This window comes from Canis aureus, chromosome 33, assembly GCF_053574225.1.
Source record: "Canis aureus isolate CA01 chromosome 33, VMU_Caureus_v.1.0, whole genome shotgun sequence".
NCBI classification, from domain to species: domain Eukaryota; kingdom Metazoa; phylum Chordata; class Mammalia; order Carnivora; family Canidae; genus Canis; species Canis aureus.
Window position 1 is genome coordinate 21,375,754 of NC_135643.1, and position 18,774 is coordinate 21,394,527.

Consider the following 18,774-nt stretch of genomic DNA (forward strand, 5'->3'; position numbering starts at 1 on the left):
TTAAAATATAACCTTATGTGTAACTACTTGTTTAGTCCTTAAATTTAAACACTACAGTACTATTTTCTTACTGTACTTTGGTTATCAGTTATCAAACACTGTAGTACAGAAGAGCCTAAAATGTCCACAGATTTTCTTTTAGAACTACAGCAAAATACCTAGAAAGTTTATCAAATTATTGTTCCCAAATCACATAAAAAAACATATTACATGGCTACTGGAAAGACAGGGTCATGTTAAGAACACATACTCTGGAATTTGGCTGCTTTAGTTAGAACTCCACCCCACCATTTATTAGCTGTGTGATCTTGAGCAAGTTAGTCACACACAGTTACTTAATCTCTTTGTGCCTTGGTTTTCTCATTTGACTTAAGGATAATAATGCCTAACTCATAGGGCTGCTGTGGGATTAAATGAATTCATATATGTAAAAATACTCAGTGTGGTACCTGACATTTAGAAGTGCTATAAGGTAGCTATTATAAAGAAATAAAGAGGTGCCCGGGTGGCTCAGTTGGTTAAACAACTGCCTTGGGCTCAGGTCATGGTCCCAGTCCTGGGACTGATCCCAAGTCAGCCTCCCTGCTCAGCAGGGAGCCTGCTTCTGCCTCTCCCTATCTCCTCCCTGCTCTCTCTCTCTCAAATAAATTCTTTAGAAAATACAGATCTGCCTACATTAAAAAAAAAAAAAAATCACTGTTACAAAGAGGTTGTAGTTAAAGATCATTTTTTTAAGGCAGTTGCTTAGAACTCTAAACCCATATCCCTGGAAATCCAATACTGGTTAGATTGGTCTTAAGGCCACAGAAACGTATTGAACAATGTGACTAAATTAGAGCTTCCCCTTGTTTCTATGGAATAATGTATCAAAAGTTCCAACCCAGAGGAAAAACCTTATTTTCTGACCAGGTTCTCAGGCACCTGAAAGCCAAAAGTAATCTTTTTTTTTTCTCCAGATATAAATAGGAACTTCTGAAGGAACACTAGTGATTTTTATGATAGGTATAGGAGTGAGAAGAGTATCTCAGGATTGCAGATCATAAGCCTTTCATTTCTTGCCAACGACCAGGGATTAACAATCAAAAAATGGCTATGTGAATTTCTTAGCAAAGAGGGGAAAAGGTGAGTATATGTATGCATAATACACCTGCATGCAACACATTCATGGACTATGAACTTGGTATACCTAGTTCTTCCTAAGTGACAAACTGTCATCTCTGAATACTGAATTGGAAAATCAAAATCACTGCAAGATATCTTATTCCCATTTTCTCAGCTAGACTTAGAAATTTAGTCAAGGTCATACATATTAAAATCAGACTATACTCCACGCTCATTTTCACCTCTCTCAAATTTCTACAACAAAGATGGAAAAACTCACAAGTACCAGAAGAGCAAGAAAATTTCCAAGGAGTAGCATAGAAAGAAAAGTAGGAATTACCATTGCTAGAATAACCATTTCCCAAGTTCCCTGTTACATCCAGGTACTCTACTACATTGTTAACCTTATATAAATTAAACAATATATTTTAAATTTTGCCTAGAATTTGCTGTCCAAATTGGACTAAGCTTACCAAATTCATTTATCACTGTATTCTCTTCAACTTCAGTGTATAAACTATGACTGCTTTCTAAACTGGAACTAAGTCAAACAATTATGCATAGTACAGTATTAACTCAAAGTGTAAAATCAAGTGAAATTTGAAAGATAAAAACCAGAATCAAATTTATTTGGTTTATGAATAAACTCTGATACATGTACTGGGTTCTTTCATTAAGGCAAAAACACATTAATTTGCAAGGTCCGCTTGTCAATCAGCAGTCTTTAATAAACCCCAAACACTGAACTATATACAATGCATTTGTCAATATTATTTTTAAGTCTTATTTACCTTTTTTTTTTTTTATAAATAAAATCTTTTTTAAGATTTTTTTTTTTTTTAATTTATTTATGATAGTCACAGAGAGAGAGAGAGGCAGAGACACAGGCAGAGGGAGAAGCAGGCTCCATGCACCGGGAGCCTGATGTGGGACTCGATCCCGGGTCTCCGGGATCACGCCCTGGGCCAAAGGCAGGCACCAAACCGCTGCGCCACCCAGGGATCCCAAGTCTTATTTACTTTTAATAAACTCTTTGCAGAACATGTTTCTAAAGAGTAAAAATGGAAGCATTTGATTAGCGGACTGTCCAAGTTGATTCCATTTAAGCAATTAATGTAGTTTTAAAATCCAAGAGATACAATGTAAAAACAAGTTAAACTATATACTTTCAGTTTAACTTAAAAAAATAAATTAAAAAACCTCTTATCTTAAAGAACTATAAGTCAGAGAACTTATAGTTCTTATTCCCCAAGAACACGGAATGAAGACAAAGCTACAAAGAAATATGAGCCACTGGAAGCAAGATGGCCTGGGAAAACTGTCTTGCCATCTTCACAATATTGTCTAATTTTGACCTAGCCACAATTCAAATGCCCAAAGAATAACAGGAAAGCACTGTTTATCTCAATGTTCAAAACTGTGCCATATTACCTATAAAAAGGTAAAATGCTTCCTTTAATTTGCCCTATCAAGCTGCTCAAAAAACTTAGAATTTGTAATCCACATCTTAAGGTAACTGACCTCTTACACACACTTGAAGAAAATCAAATAATATTGAATTGAAAAGGACTGATATTTTATGTAATTTCCATAGATAAAAATTCCCCAAATACCAATGAAAGGTGGGACAAGGAGGAAAAGCCTATGACTCTTTTAAGTGCTTATGATTATGCTCAATATAAAAGCAGTAAGGAAACTCACAACCTAGTTGATATAGCAATGAACAAATATGAATATGGTTTTTGTAGGCTTCAGTTCTAATCAGCTGCTGTAAAAACAAAAACAAAAAACAAAAAAAAAAACACAACTCCCGCTATTTAAAAATCAAAGAATTCTGAAAGACTAACCTGTGAAAAAGGTGCATTCGAAGTGCTAAAAATTTGCCATTCTCAGTAAGAATGAACACGTCAATGTATTTTTCATAGAAGTTCAAACTACTACAGGCCTTCTACTTTCACACACTTTGGGTTTTTAGGTTCCCTACTCCCCAAATTTAAATGCAGTACCCAAATTTCCCTGGGTCAGCACTAGAATGAATACTATTAATATATCACCCCCACACCACTGGGAATTAACCTCAGTAAGAGTCTTACACTCAACAAGGTATAGAATCACATTTTGTATAACTTTGTGTTCTAAGGAACATTTGATATAACCTCCTAAACCTAACAGAGGCTATAAATATTTACTGACTCAAAACAGTCCTTCAATACTTTGTAGGTCTATTCTGTGCTATTTAAACAAAACTGCATAGCTCTGCAAAATCCAAAGGACCTAAATGTTACTGAAACTTCACAGAATGCGTTATTATTTCACAGTTTAGAGGTTTTAGCCTTGCCCCTATAACCAGCTGTAATGCTTTTTTTTAATGGTACTGGTACAGTGGTCAGGAGAGCAGATCCAGTAAAAAGTGGACATGGGAAACTGTTAAAAGAGAGTATTTTCATAGTCATCCTTTACCTTTTTATTTATGTAACATTAATGTTCTAAAGTCAGTTAACTGTATCAGCAAATTAAAAGACAGTTTTGCAGAACATAAATGAGAACACGTACCAATAAAAAAAAACAAGTAACCAAGCAGAAGAGCTGCCTTAAATTCTGGCAACAAGCAAAGGATAGTTCACACCAACGTAATGAAACATTAGTCTTTTTGTACTCTCTAAACCTTCCGCGAGGTTTATAGAATTCTTGAGCTAGCTATGAAGTCTTTAAAAAGTCACAACAAATTGGTAAAAGTCATCATCAAAATCACAAACTATCATTAAAGATACACAAAAATATCTGGCAACCAAGGTCCAGAACTGGTTCCAGCGTGTCAAAGGTCTTCTGGTGGTTAAAATATTCCATTATGCCTCTAAAACAATTTCACTTAGATGTGACCATCCTAAAACAGCCACACAGGCCTGTAAGTTTCAGGGAGCCAGGGCTGGCAAACCCAAACTCTGACAAAGATATCCTCTCCTTTGGGCGGTAACTACCAAATTACTGTTCTGGAGTCGGCTTGCTTCAACTAAGTTTAAAATGGTGCCTAAACTGAAAGGAAAGCGTTATAACGAGTCAAAAAAAAAAAAAAAAAAAGAAAGAAAAGAAAAAAAAAAAGAAAACTAATTTTAAAAGTTATGTTCCTATTTCCAATAAACCGTGTCTTAGAAATCTTTCAGAAGAGAAAGGCTCGGGAGAACGGATGGATCAAGGCCCATCCGCATTCTCGGAGCCGTGCGCACTGCGCGGAAAAGGATGAATGAATGGAAGACAGGCGCGTGTGAAATGCAGCAGGTCCGGCCGGCGAGCAGACCAGCAGCAGCCGCGATCAGTAGGCCTCGCTCCTCCCCCTTCCCTCCTCCATGACAGCCCAGGATCAAGCATGGAGGGGAGAGGACAATGTGATCCCCCTTTCTCACCACCACCACCCTTCACCCTACTCCGAGAGCTCTACCGCGCAACACGAGGTCCTCCTCCCCACCCCAAACCTTTCTCGCCTCCCCTGCCGCCAACCCCGGCAACTCTCGGGCGCGCCGGAGTAACATGCGCTTGCCCCTCTCGGCTCCCCCTCGGCTCCCCCTCGGCGAGGTCGCAGCTTCTCCGCGCGTGCCGCGGCACCACTCCCGCCCGCCCGCCCGCCCAACCCACCCTCCGGCAACGCGCGCCCACCGGCTTCCCTGGCCCACCGGTCCCAAGAAGACCGGCGCGCGCCTAGCACGCGGACCCCCGGGCTGGGGCTCGGGAGCCGAGGAAGCACGGCAAGGCTGCCCCGGAGCTCCCTCCTCCATCTCCTTCCAGGCCGGCTTGCCGCCCACCCTTCCTGCGGATCCCGGCGCCCGCTCGGAGCCAGTCCTGAGCCCCTCCAACCCCAAGACACAAACCGCACACCCCTAGCCAAGGGCCCCCAGCACCCGGCACCCCAGCAGACGACCTCGCGGAGCCGCAGGAGGCTCCGTGCCGCCCCTCCCCCACCCCGCTCCCCCAGCTCTCGGGCCCCCACTGGAACGTGTGCGCTACACGCCGCCGCGGCCAGCCTCCCGGGCACTCCCGGTTGCCCGCGGAGAGGTCAGGCCCCAGAAGAGGGGGAGGGGGCAGCAAGAGGTAGCGTGCGCGCCGGGAACGCCGCCCCGCGGGGTCCCCCAGCCCGAAGGGAGACGGAGCGCGGGGACCGGTGGGGGTGGGGGCCAAAGGCAATACTCACCGGTTCCACAGTCGCCATCTTAGATCGATCTGATCGCACAACCGCTCCTGAAGGGGGGGGGTGAGAGGAAAAAAATGAGATTCAAACCGGATTGGCCGGCTCCTGTCCACGTGACGGACGTGTCCGTTTGGCCCCGGCGGCGCCTGCGCGAGACTGCGGCTGCGTGGGGAACAAGAGGCTTCTGGGAAGTGGAGTCTCTCTCGCTCACTCCCCCTCTCTCTCTCTCTCTTTTTTTTTTTTAAGGGCGAAGAAGTTTAAAAAAAAAAGAAAAAAGAAAAGGAAGAAAAGGCTGGTCACGTGGCTTGGTGGGTAGGGTGCGCGGCTCTCGGCGGCGGGCCCCGGCGTGCTGGAGGTGGGTGTGCAGTCCCGGGCTCTTCCGCCTGGAGAGCTGCTGTCGCGTTTACTGCCAGGCATGCCGGCTGCGCCCTTTGTTGCCCCGTCCTCCCATCTTCCCCGGAAAGTTGGGCACCGCAGGCTCAGCGCGCACAGGGAGGCTTCATTTGCTTAGTGGAGGTCCCAGGACAAGCTAGCTGCCTGTTTATTTGGATCCTGTTGGACTTCCCACCATTTGCTCTGGCTTTCGGAAAGAGGCGGCGGCCGACCCTCCCCGGTCCCCCGGCTCTGCTAACGCCGGTGGCCACTCTGGGCCATCGCTGCGCAAGGGCGGGGGAGGCCGAGCCGCCCGCGGGACCCGCTTGCCACGGGCTGGGGGGGGAGGGGGCGTGCACCCAACTCCTGAGGTTAAGCGCTCAGGGCTAAAGCTTGAGGGGAAGGGAAAATTATTTGAAAGTTCTGCCCTGTCGGTTCCACTCCTCTCCCTTAACGTGAGCGGAAATAGCCCAAGTCCAGGTGCCAGCCAGGGAAGCCACTCCGGGCCCCGCTGACTAAGCCCTGGACTGACCCTCCGAGGTTAGTTAGGTCGGTCAACCGTGACTCTTGACGTTGACTCATTCTCCTCAGGCAAGTGACTGAATCATCCAGCGCCTCGGCTCTTTCATTTATGAAGCACAGATGATAACACACTTACCTCACAAGGGTGTGCTGCGGTAAGGATTGTAACCTGCTTTGAAAACGCATCGGACTCGATAAGCGCTTATTAATGAGCTTATCCTCGTGCCTCCCGGAGGATAAGCTGCCTCCCCTGATGTTACCTTAGGCCGCCCGCGGTTCAAAGTTTTTCTTCTGTTTACGTTGTTACATTATTATGTACGCGAATGAAACCTTGAAGTTGCAAAGCAGCCCTTCTCTGTGTCAGGGTGGCTACTACCGTCCACAGAGGCTCTAATGTTCAGGAAAATGTTGTTGTATTCACAACAATCACAGCAATTGGAAGTGTGTCCTCACACTGGCGTCCTACATGTCCTTTTCCTCTAAGACACCGTGTTGTTTCTTAAGACCGTGTTACTCTGTACAGTCTGGTTATAAACGAATGGAGATAAATCTAATAGAGCACTACTGTGAAGTTCTACTGAGGAAGACGGTGTATCATTACTATTTTCCACGCTTCTTAAGAATGTTAACGCTGGGGGGGTCCCTGGGTGGCGCAGCGGTTTGGCGCCTGCCTTTGGCCCAGGGCGCGATCCTGGAGGCCCGGGATCGAATCCCACATCGGGCTCCTGGTGCATGGAGCCTGCTTCTCCCTCTGCCTGTGTCTCTGCCTCTCTCTCTCTCTCTGTGACTATCATAAATAAATAAAATTAAAAAAAAAAAAAAAAGAAAAAAGAATGTTAACGCTGGGGATCCCTGGGTGGCTCAGCGGTTTAGCGCCGCCTTCAGCCCAGGGCCTGATCCTGGAGGCCCCGGATCGAGTCCCACGTCGGGCTCCCTGCGTGGAGCCTGATCCTCCCTCTGCCTGTGTGAGTGTGTCTCATGAATAAATAAAATCTTAAAAAAAAAAAAAAAAAAAGAATGTTAACACTAGAAACATCAGTATAAGCAGGCTGCCTGTGTCTGCCTGCTTACAGTGTTGCTGATGTCCAGAGCTGTGTCATAGCTATTATTGAGTACATAATGGTTGCTTGAGTTGACTGACACATAATTGAGGCTGTATGTGCAAAACCATTGCCTTTTCATATGTGTTGGTTTCCCTGGATGTCAGAGGTGATTTTTCCAGTCAGCTTAGCTCTAGTAGTCTTAAAAGTAGGTGGAATTCTAAATAAATAAGTGAATGAATGAATTTCTACTTACAGAGACTATCTACTGGTACTTAAACTATCCAAAGTAATTACAATTGATCTCGGTGATGACCTTCTATAGTATCTGGTTATCTTCCTTTTCTTTTTTAAAGATTGATTTATTTATTCATGATAGACATAGAGAGAGAGAGAGAGAGAGAGAGGCAGAGACACAGGCAGAGGGAGAAGCAGGCTCCATGCAGGGAGCCCGACGTGGGACTCGATCCCGGATCTCCAGGTCACACACCTGGGCTGAAGGCAGCGCTAAACCTCTGAGCCACCAGGGCTGCCCCCAGTACTTCTTTAATACATGTATATGCTCCTATTCTTTGTAGCTTAGTTTATTCCTACTTTGGATACACTTTGTTGCATGTGTTTTATGGCACATTCATGTGTCTTTGCCTAATATCACCATTAGATTTACCATGTCAAATATTTAGTGATTAGATTTTTATCTATGTGTCTATGTGGTTGTATTGTTTTTGTCAATCTGAATTATGCAGAGTAGAAATATTATACTTTATTTCCCTATTAATCTACAAAAAATTACATTTGTCGTCTTACCATCATATTCATGCTTATACTTAAGGAAAAGAAAAGGGGCAATAAAGAGATCTATGAAACAGGATATGGTATTGAAATACTAGTCTATTTCGAGTTAGTTAATACATAACTAATGGCCCAGCATAGTACCATGGTAACTGTTACTTATGAGTCTGTGATGAATGGTTATCATTTAGCATGTATAAATAGTCATGATGTTTCCTTGCATAATATATTCCTCAAGCTGGTATGTTACTAGCCTTTATAGACTTAACTCATGGTAGAAGATTTTAAATAATTTGATAGAATACATCAGTTGTTTTTATTTATTTACCTCTTTGTCACTGGAACTTTATTTAGGTTTTCTAGATAATCAGAGTCCTTGTTTTGTTGAGCATTGTTCAACTATGGTTCAAATTGATCACATCTGTTATAATCAATTCTTCAAAAATATTATTGCTGTACTTTCCGGGATTTTTTTTTTTTAATGCCTGGAATTTTAGACAATCTGTCCTTATTTGATGCCTTCTTTAGCCTTTCTTAGTCTCTGATCAGCATTAAGCAACCGTTTTTCTTAAAATGAGTAAATCTTCAGACAGAAGATATGAAATTGCATAATAAAGTAAAATATTACAGTAGTGACTATTAACTTTAGATATAATCTAAAGCAACCTCTAACATTAACATTGATTTTTGGGGGTTTTGTTTTGTTATTTTAACCTTATTCACTCTCTTTTTAAACTTGCTCATACCTTAAACTCTATTTTTTTGTTACTGTCACTTTCTACAGTGATGTTCCTTTAAGAAAGACCTAAGGTGATGGCTTCGGACAGGATAAGTAATCTTTTAAATTAGGGTTGCCTAGTTTAATATTTAAGAACATGAGCTGGGATCCCTGGGTGGCGCAGCGGTTTGGCGCCTGCCTTTGGCCCAGGGCGCAATCCTGGAGACCCGGGATCAAATCCCACATCGGGCTCCCGGTGCATGGAGCCTGCTTGTCCCTCTGCCTGTGTCTCTGCTTCTCTCTCTCTCTGTGACTATCATAAATAAATAAATAAATACCTTAAAAAAAAAAAAAAAAAAAAGAACATGAGCTGTAATATCAAATTATCTAATTTCTAATCCAAATCCTATTACTTACTATATGACCATATGCGGATTATTTCATCTCTTTGTGCCTCATTTTTTTGATAATTTTTTTTTAAGATTTATTTATTCATGAAAGAGAGAGGCAGAGACATAGGCAGAGAGAGAAGCAGGCTCCTTGCAGGTAGCTCGATGTGGGACTTGATCCCCAGACCCTGAATCACACCCTGAGCCAAAGGCAGACACTCAACCGCTGAGCCACCCAGGCATCCCTGTGCCTCATTTAAAAAAAATTTTTTAAGTAGTCTCCACACCCACCATGGGGCTTGATCTCATGACCCTGAGATTAAGAGTTGCATGCTCGGGATCCCTGGGTGGCGCAGCGGTTTGGCGCCTGCCTTTGGCCCAGGGCGCGATCCTGGAGACCCGGGATCGAATCCCACGTCGGGCTCCCGGTGCATGGAGCCTGCTTCTCCCTCTGCCTGTGTCTCTGCCTCTCTCTCTCTCTCTGTGACTATCATAAATAAATAAAAAAAAAAAAAAAAAAAGAGTTGCATGCTCTACTGACTGAGCCAGCCAGGAACCCCATCTTTGTGCTTCATTTTTGTCATGAGTTAGGTACCAGAATAATAGTACCTCTATGATTAGTGTGAGAAATAAGTGAGTTAATCTATGTAACATGCTTAGAATAGTTCTTAGAACATAGTGAACCCTCAAAAAAAAAAAAAACCAGTGAACACTCGATGTTAATTATAATTATCATGCTGTAACATTGTAGTAACATGAATTTCTTCTACTTTTTAGTTTGGTCTAATATGCTTAAGAATTCTTTTATGCAGAGATCCAACCCTAGCCCATAAGCTTTAAGGATACTTTAAGCTTTCAAAGTCAAGTAACATTTATCAATTTCCTATAACATACCAACCATTTTTCATATCAATTACTTCATTCGACTTTTACAACAACTATGTGAATTATGCATTATCATCCTCATTTTATAGATAAAGAAACAAATGCAATAAAGTTAGGGGACACACAAATCCACACAGCCGGTGGTGAGCTAGGATTCAAACCCAATTCTCTTGACTCAAGATTCTTTCCTCCATACCATAGCAGCTTTCTTTTGATAGATTCTTCCAAATGTCTCTTCCTTTTCAAAGGACTTCTAATACTGAATTCATTTACAGAACTGACAAACCAAGTACTAAGTCAGTAATGGGAAATGTGTAATCACAGGCAGATATTTAAAGCACATGGAAAGCCCAGTCACTTCCTTCCTGGACTGTAAAATCTGCTTGGCATCCTAAGTCATAGAAATATAAATAGTTCAGTACCCATATAAAGAAGTGTGACTAAGAACCAAAAGGATGCGGCTAACAAACACCATAACAAGCACTCATTCATCTAATAAATGAGACAGTAACATAGTTCCTTCCCTCTTTTCACTCAGGTCTCTGTTCTGATGCCATCTCCTAAGGGAAGTCTTCCTTGACTACCCTAAGTTAGCATGCTCATTACTCTTTATCTCCTTACTTTGCTTTATTTTTCTTTTTTTTTTTTAACATTTTATTTATTTATTCATAGAGACACAGAGAGAGAGAGAGGCAGAGACACAGGCAGAGGGAGAAGCAGGCTCCATACAGGGAGCCCGATGCGGGACTCAATCCCAGGTCTCCGGGATCACGCGCTGGGCTGGAGGCGGCGCTAAACCTGCTGAGCCACGAGGGCTGCCCTTGCTTTATTTTTCTTCAGTCCGCTTCATTACCCTCGCTCTATACCCAAGAGTATATTTTTAAATTTTATTTATTTGAGAGAGAGGGAGCATGAGCAGAGAGAGGGGCAAAGGGAGAGGGAGAATCAGACTCTCGCCTGAGCAGGGATCCCAGGACCTAGAGATCATGACCTGAGCCACGCAGGCATCTCACCCAAGAGTATATTAAATACTGTTTAATTAATTGCAGGTTGTCTCCACTATTAAAATATTAGTTTTTTTGATGATTTGTAGGTAGATAACAAATATTTGGGAAAATTCAAATATAATTTTAAAAACTACATAAAATTTCTGGCCTGAAAACTAATAATGTAAGTAATAAAAAATTATTATTTGCCAAGCACCATGTTATGCAGTTTACTTGCCATGGTAATAACCTCATTTTTTAATAACCTCATTTTATCTTTAAAACAACATTCTGAGATAGATAAGGATACTGAGGTTAAATAACATTCCCAACAGCACAGTTTGGTCTTCAGGGCTCTTAACACTATATAATATTGACTGGATTGTGATTGGACTGTCTAGTAAGTGAGATCATTGAAATAATGAGAAAGAAATAATCTGCAAAGAATACATGAAAAATTCATGTAAATGGTATGTTGGGCAACAATAAGGTAACTCCCAAAACGAACTTAATTTACCTTTTAAAACTGAAATTAAGAAAAAATGTAAGCATATGAGATGAATCAATAGTATATAGAAATAGTCTACAAAATTGTAAACACCCAAAATTCAGGGAGGCATGCTACATATGTGAGTAAATGCCTGCATTAGTGGGTGATAGATGGCCTGCTTGGTATCTATAAAAAAGAAATCTAGAATGACAATATTTGACGATCTGTCTCTAGCATTGTTCGGCAGAAAAGGTGCTCTGGTACAAAAATATGGATCTCTGGTCCATTGTTCTTCATTAGACACCAACCATACAACTAATTCACAACTAATTCACCTTGCTTTGATTCCAGGTTCACAACCATATGGTAAGCTTATCTTCCCATATTGATTTATAGAAATGTAGGACTGGAAACACAAATATCCAGATCCATAATAGTTATACATATATTGCTCAGAGTCCATTAAATTTTTTTTTTTTTTTAATTTAGCTCTACATCCAGCCTGGGGCTTGAACTCATGACCCTGAGATCAAGAATCATATGCTTACTAATTGAGCCAGGCAGTCACCCCAGAGGCCCTTTTTTTAAAAAAAGTATTTATTTATTCATGAGAAAGACAGAGAGGCAGAGAGAGAAGCAGGCTCACTGCGGGGATCCTGATGTGGAGCTCAATCCCAGGACCCCAGGATCACGCCCTGAGTGAAAGGCAGCACTCAACCACTGAGCCACCCAGGTATCCCCTGCCCGTTTTTTTTTTTTTTTTTAATAGTACTAAGTTTTTGTTTGTTTGTTTGTTTTTTATAATCATGGTCTCTGAGCTTGGCAAATGGAAATACTCCCACAGAATGAATTTTCTCTGTGTCCTCATTGTTTATTTTTTTAATTTTTATTTTTTTTTCTTTTATTTATTTATTTTTTTTAATTTATGATAGTCACAGAGAGAGAGAGGCAGAGACATAGGCAGAGGAAGAAGCAGGCTCCATGCACCGGGAACCTGATGTGGGATTTGATCCCGGGTCTCCAGGATCACGCCCTGGGCCAAAGGCAGGCGCCAAACTGCTGCGCCACCCAGGGATCCCCTATTTTTTTAATTTTTAAAAAGATTTTATTTATTTATTCATGAGAGACACAGAACGAGAGAGAGAGAGAGAGAAAGAGAGAGAGACAGATACAAGCAGGGGGAGAAGCAGGCTTCATGCAGGGAGTCCAGTGTGGGACTTGATCCCCGGTCTCCAGGATCACGCCCTGGGTTGAAGGCGGCGCTAAACCGCTGAGCTTCCGGGGCTGCCTTGTGTCCTTAGATTGTAATCATTCTCTGAAGAAATGTCAGTCTGTAGGAATTGTCTGGATGGCTAATCAGCCTTCGGCCTTTTTATATTCCAACTGCATCTTTAGAGATCTGTGAATTAGGAATTTTTGGCTTACCTGCCTCTAAACTCTTTAATTTTCAGAGTTTGAGAGATACCAATCCTTGTTTAGGAAGTTGCTTAAAAACATGAGATATACTAAAAATTCTGATATGACCCTATGTGTTTCAAGTAGCTAATGGAAAACCATGATTGTCTTGCTAATATGAATTATAAATTAATACTAATAATATTCAAAGAGCCATTTGTATCTTGAAAAAAATGAGAAATCACCTGGGGCAAGCTTTTGCCAGCTCTACAGGTGCATTTATGTATTTATTATTAATTATTTTTTAATATTTTATTTATTCATGAGAGACACAGAGAGAGAGAGAGAGAGAGAGGCAGAGACACAGGCAGAGGGAGAAGCAGGCTCCATGCAGGGCCCTGACGTGGAACTCGATTCCGGGTCTCCAGGATCACACCTTGGGCTGAAGGCAGCGCTAAACCGCTGAGCCACCCAGACTGCCTTAAAGGTGCATTTAGTACAAATTAAACAATAGCATTCAGAGTTCTCCAATGGAAAGTTAGGAAACAAGGGTCTACACTTTATCGTATCAGTACCTGAGATTATCAGGTTTTAAGAAGGGGGAAAAAGTTTGATCCAGATGTATTAACAGACTAGATATATTTAGCTTGTAAAAACTGATTTCTAGGAAATGAGAAAATACCATTTTGAGCAGAGTTCTGAAACAAACTGTTAGTTTAATTGCCAGGCAATTTATGGAAATAGCACCTTAAAAAAATAATCTGACCTTTAAAAGTTCTTCCTTATATTCTTATATGCTTCCTCCCACCCACCCCTGCTAAGTTGAGAGAATTTATTCAGATGAAAGTTAAATGTGGTAACTATTCCATTTTACAATAAAGATGGCAAGGTGAATAAACACAATATTATTTTAATAGGGCTTAACTTTTACATTCTGTAAAATTTTACATAAATTTTACAATCCAAAAGAAAATTTTGGAAATATATAGGAAAATATCAGCAGCTGTTGTTAAAATTAAAAGGTCAAGGGGAAAACAGTGTTTTGTTAAATACAAAAAACTGGCTAGGAACACCTGGGTGGCTCAGTGGTTGAGCCTCTGCCTTTGGCTTGGGTCGTGATCCCAGGGTCCAGAGTCAAGAGATCAAGTTCCACATCAGGCTCCCCACAGGGGGCCTGCTTCTCCCTCTGCCTGTGTCTCTGGCTCTCTCTCTGGGTCTCTCATGAATAAATAAAACCTTAAAAAAAAACCAAACCTGGCTAAATATAATACTTGAAAGGCAGAGCAATCAACAGTACTTGACTGAAAATATTTGAGTGAAAGCCTTTAAATATTTTAGCTTACTTTTTGTCTTAAAAAGCAATGTTACATTCTATGTCAACTGTACACATAAAGCTGTTTGCTTGTTTGTTTGTTCTGTAGGATGAAAAGAGAATGTTGAAGAAAATCCTGCTATTTTCTAAATCTAAAGTGCTGACAAAGAGGAGTGCCTGGGTGGCTCAGTCTGTTAAGCATCTGACTCTTAGTTCAGCTCAGGTCATGATCTCAGGGTGGGAAGATGGAGCTCCATAGACTGTGTGCTCTGTGAGAAGTCTACTTGTCCCCTTCCCTCTGCTTCTCCCCTGCTCACCTCTCCCTCGATCTCTCTCAAATAAATAGATAAGTAAAATCATTTTAGAAAAATAAAGTACTGATAAAGAAACTTTGAATTATGTTGCTGTTTTGGGAAATTAAGTCAGATATCTGATAGGAAATAACATTACTTAAGTCTGGTGCTTAGCTCATTAAAAAATCACACCCACACAAAGATCAATTTGTTTTATTATTCATTTGCTTTTTAACTTAGAGTTGGACTTTAGTAAATTTCACTTTGGGGTTGGAACAACAGACTAAATCAGTTTGCGTCTACAAACTTTTGTTTTTCAAAATGGTTTAGGAACCTGAGCAGAATTAGAACTTTACCAGAAGAGACTCTTAATCATAGGAAACAAACGAGGGTTGCTGGGGGTGGAGGAGGGGCAGGGACATGGTAACTGGGTGATGGGCATTAGAGAGGGCATGTGATATAATGAACACTGGGTATGATATAAGACTGATGAACCACTGACCTCCACCTCTGAAACCAATAATACATTATATGTTAATTAGTTGCATTTAAATCAAATTAAAAATTTTAATTAAAAATTTTTAAATAATTAAAATTGTTATTCTTGTTATTTCTTATTGTTCTTCCCCTTGGTGATTTTTATTTTTATTAATTTTTTTAAGATTTTTTTTTTTCTTTATTCATGAGACACACAGAGAGAGGCCAAGATGTAGGCAGAGGGAGAAGCAGGCTCTCTGTGGGGAGCCCAATGTGGGACTCAATCCCAGGACCCCAGGATCATGACCTAAGCCGAAGGCAGACACTCAACCACTGAGGTGCCCCGGTTGGTGATTTTTAAATGCACTTAATCATATGTAATGGTTTCATTTTACACACAATATAATAATATTAAAGAAAAAAAACTTTTTAAAGATGTATTTATTTGAGAGAGATTGCATGAGCAGGGGGAGGGGCAGAGGGAGAGAATCTCAAGCTGACTCCCCACTGAGCATGGAGCCCAAAGCAGGGCTCTACACTGGGCTTGATCTAGATCCCACAACCCTGAGATCACAACCTGAGCCAAAACCAAGAATCAGACGCTCAACTGACTGAACCACTCAGGCACCGCAAGGAAAAATAAAATTTTAAAGGAAAATCTCTTCTACTCCTATACCCAACATGCCAACATTTGATGTTTTTACAATTGTAGGGCATATGCAATTTTGAACTCTGCATCTTTTCCCATGATTTTTTTATTGCAAATATTGCAAATTGAACATTGGTTACAGACCAGATAACATTTTTAAACATTTTATTTTGAAAAATTATGAAACCTACGGAGTCATTTTAACAGTAAATGCTCACAAATCTTTCTAAATTTGCCAATCATTAGAATGTTGCCTTGTCTCTCAATATTTCTCTTTCTCTTTATTTATTTATTTATTTTTTTTAAGATTTTATTTATTCATGTGAGACACAGAGAGAGAGGCAGAGACACAGGCAGAGAAAGAAGCAGGCTCCTCACAGGGAGCCTGATGCGGGACTCAATCCCTGGACTGGGATCACGCCCTGAGCTGAAGTCAGACGCTCAACCACTGAGCCACCCAGACGTCCCTCCATCATCATTTCTAAGTCATTCAAGAGCAAGTTGCAGACACAATGACCTCTAAATAGCTCAGCATATTCCTCTTAAGTATAAAGACATTTTCTTACAGAGCCATATAATTAATGACATCACGAAATGTAATACTAATACTAATACTTTTATCTAAAATATATAATCAGGGCAACCCCGGGTGGCTTAGCGGTTTAGCGCGCCTTCAGCCTAGGGCGTCATCCTGGAGACCCGGGATGGAGTCCCACATCGGGCTCCCTGCGTGGAGCCTGCTTCTCTCTCTGCCTGTGTCTCTGCCTCTCTCTCTATGTCTCTCATGCATAAATAAATTAAAAGATCTTTAAAAAATAAAATAAAATATATAATCAATATTTGAATTTTGCCAATTGTTCCAATAATTACTTTCATAAAATTGTTTTTCTTCTAGCCCAGGACCATGCATTGCATTAGTTGTAGTGACCCTTAGGTTTTCTTTAATCTGGAATAATTTCTCAGTTTTTCTTTGTCTTTTGAGATATTGACATTCTGAGGAATAAAAGAGAGTTGTTTTGAAGACTATCACTAGGGACGCCTGGGTGGTTCAATGGCTGAGCATCTGCCTTCAGCTCAGGTCATGATGCCAGGGTCCTGGGATCAAGTCCCATATCAGGCGCCCTGCATGGAGATCTGCTTCTCTCTGCCTGTGTCTCTGCCTCTCTCTCTCTCTCTCTCTATCTCTCTCTCTGTGTGTCTCTCATGAATAAATAAAATCTAAAAAAAAAAGAAAGTAAGACTATCCCTTATTTTGGTTTATCTGATTATTTCCTTACCATAGTTTGACACTCCTGATAAGATTATTGTGATCTTGTTATGTTGATACAGCATTTTTGGATTTGTGCATTTTTGATGGAAATACTATATAAGTAATATTGTGTCCTCCCTAGTGTATCACAACATTGGTAACATTAATGGCTTCAGAATATTCCACTGAGCAGGTATATTAGAATTCTTTTACCCAATTCCCCACAGTTATATATTCAGGTTATTTCCATTTTATTCTGTTATGAATAATGCTCCAATACATACATTCATGAGCAATTTTTTTTCATATTTTAGGAGATTCCTTCAGGATGAGTTTTCAGCAATGAAATTAAACAGTTCATAAGCTGCAAACATATTGGAATTCACACTGCTCTCTAAAAGTGTTATATTGTCATATTAGGACACACAAACTTATCAGCATTCAGTGTTTTTTTTTTTTTTTTTTTTAATTTTTATTTATGTTAGTCACAGAGAGAGAGAGAGAGAGAGAGGCAGAGACATAGGCAGAGGGAGAAGCAGGCTCCATGCACTGGGAGCCCGACATGGGATTCGATCCCGGGTCTCCAGGATCGCGCGCTGGGCCAAAGGCAGGCGCTAAACCGCTGCGCCACCCAGGGATCCCAGCATTCAGTGTTAAAAATAATTGAGAATATAGTGTTAATAATTTTTATCAATAGTTTCTATATTTACTTATTCATAGACTTTACCTTTGTTCTACTTTTTATTTTGGAAAATTTTAAATCTATAAAATGTTGAAACACTATAATAAACACCTGTAAACTTTTCATCTAGATTCTCTGGTTGTTAATCTTTGAATCAATAAGGATAAGAATATTTGTGATAATTAAAAAATACATTGCAGCCAATGTGGCCTGTCCCTCTGAATTATGGAAATAGTAGGACATGAAGTCTTTAGGTACAAAATAGATGGGCAGCTAACAAGAACACGATTTGATTCGTACTATCAAAAAATTATGATGGATGATAAGAAGGCCAAAGGCAGTTGTATCAATAAAACATCACAATTTTTAAAATTCAGTTATGATTAACATACAAAATTCTATTAGTTTCAGGTGTACAATATAATGATTCAATAATTCTATACATTTCTCAGTATTCATCAAGATAAATGTATTCATCATAATCTTTTGCCCAATTCCTGAACCTGAGCCAGTTTTCAGACCCAAAATCCATTGACTGAAAGAGGGGAGTGCCCAAGAGAAAAGAATCATGTAACAGGGAAACAATTTTCCCAGTCCTTTCTCAAATGGATCTATCACCATTTATGTGGGTAATTGTATACCTCAGAGAAGGGAATACCTAAATATTTGTAATACTGTTGGCCTCAACAGTAGTAGTACATTACTTTGATACCCAGAGCCCTGAAAAATCCTCCTGGCTCCCCCTCTTAGAATGAAGGCATATGGAATTCAAGTAATAAATGGAATCCCAGTTAGTGTCTAGCTTACAGTAAATCCACGGTATCAAGAGACCCACCTAATCATTATTTTACCATTCCCCAAAGATGTAACTGGAAGAGTCATACTTGATAGTTGGAACCTTGGCTCTTGGGAGAAAAGATTTTTCATAGTGGTAAAGGCCAAGTGAAAACCTCTGAAACTGCTCCTCCTCCCCCACTGACTCCAGTTAAGATAGTAAGCCAAAAGCAGTATATTTCTGGGAACAATGGTGATAAACCAGAAGACCTAAAATGATAGAGGTGTCAACGGTGGTAAAAGATACCATGTGGAATTTCTGGCAAACTGGAATAGGATACTCCCAATGCAAGCCTCTGGGATTCCAGAGCAAGGCCACAGCATTTGCAGCAGAGAATTTTACCCCTTTTGAAAAACAAGTTCTGGCATGCTGTTAGACCCTGATAGAAGGGAAGTACTTGCCTGTGG

General features: G+C 40.7%; 1 protein-coding gene and 2 long non-coding RNA genes across 9 annotated transcripts in view; 2 read left to right on the plus strand and 1 right to left on the minus strand.

Annotated features, from left to right (window-relative positions):
• The window catches only part of LOC144304391 (uncharacterized), a 38,035-nt gene extending 29,726 nt beyond the window's left edge, over nucleotides 1–8,309 (plus strand). Inside the window, exons 3-5 of the long non-coding RNA XR_013371305.1 lie at nucleotides 957–1,122; nucleotides 5,528–5,636; nucleotides 6,245–8,309. This is a non-coding gene — a long non-coding RNA (uncharacterized LOC144304391). The remainder of the gene's footprint in view (nucleotides 1–956; nucleotides 1,123–5,527; nucleotides 5,637–6,244) is intronic.
• The window catches only part of LOC144304392 (uncharacterized), a 404,632-nt gene extending 387,474 nt beyond the window's left edge, over nucleotides 1–17,158 (plus strand). The window contains exons 4-5 of the long non-coding RNA XR_013371307.1: nucleotides 10,672–12,208; nucleotides 14,292–17,158. This is a non-coding gene — a long non-coding RNA (uncharacterized LOC144304392). The remainder of the gene's footprint in view (nucleotides 1–10,671; nucleotides 12,209–14,291) is intronic.
• Nucleotides 1–18,774, minus strand: part of EIF4E (eukaryotic translation initiation factor 4E) — a 109,683-nt gene that overhangs the window by 38,043 nt on the left and 52,866 nt on the right. The window contains exons 1-2 of one of the 7 annotated variants that reach the window (XM_077882978.1): nucleotides 6,312–6,459; nucleotides 5,285–5,331 (exon numbers count right to left, since the gene is read on the minus strand). In XM_077882978.1, the coding sequence (XP_077739104.1) occupies nucleotides 5,285–5,302 (18 nt within the window). In that variant the 5' untranslated portion in view covers nucleotides 5,303–5,331; nucleotides 6,312–6,459. Of the gene's footprint in view, nucleotides 1–4,571; nucleotides 4,705–5,284; nucleotides 5,332–5,581; nucleotides 5,904–6,185; nucleotides 6,279–6,311; nucleotides 6,460–18,774 lie in introns of those variants that run through there. The other 6 variants (XM_077882974.1, XM_077882975.1, XM_077882977.1 and 3 more) reach the window with 6 other exon arrangements.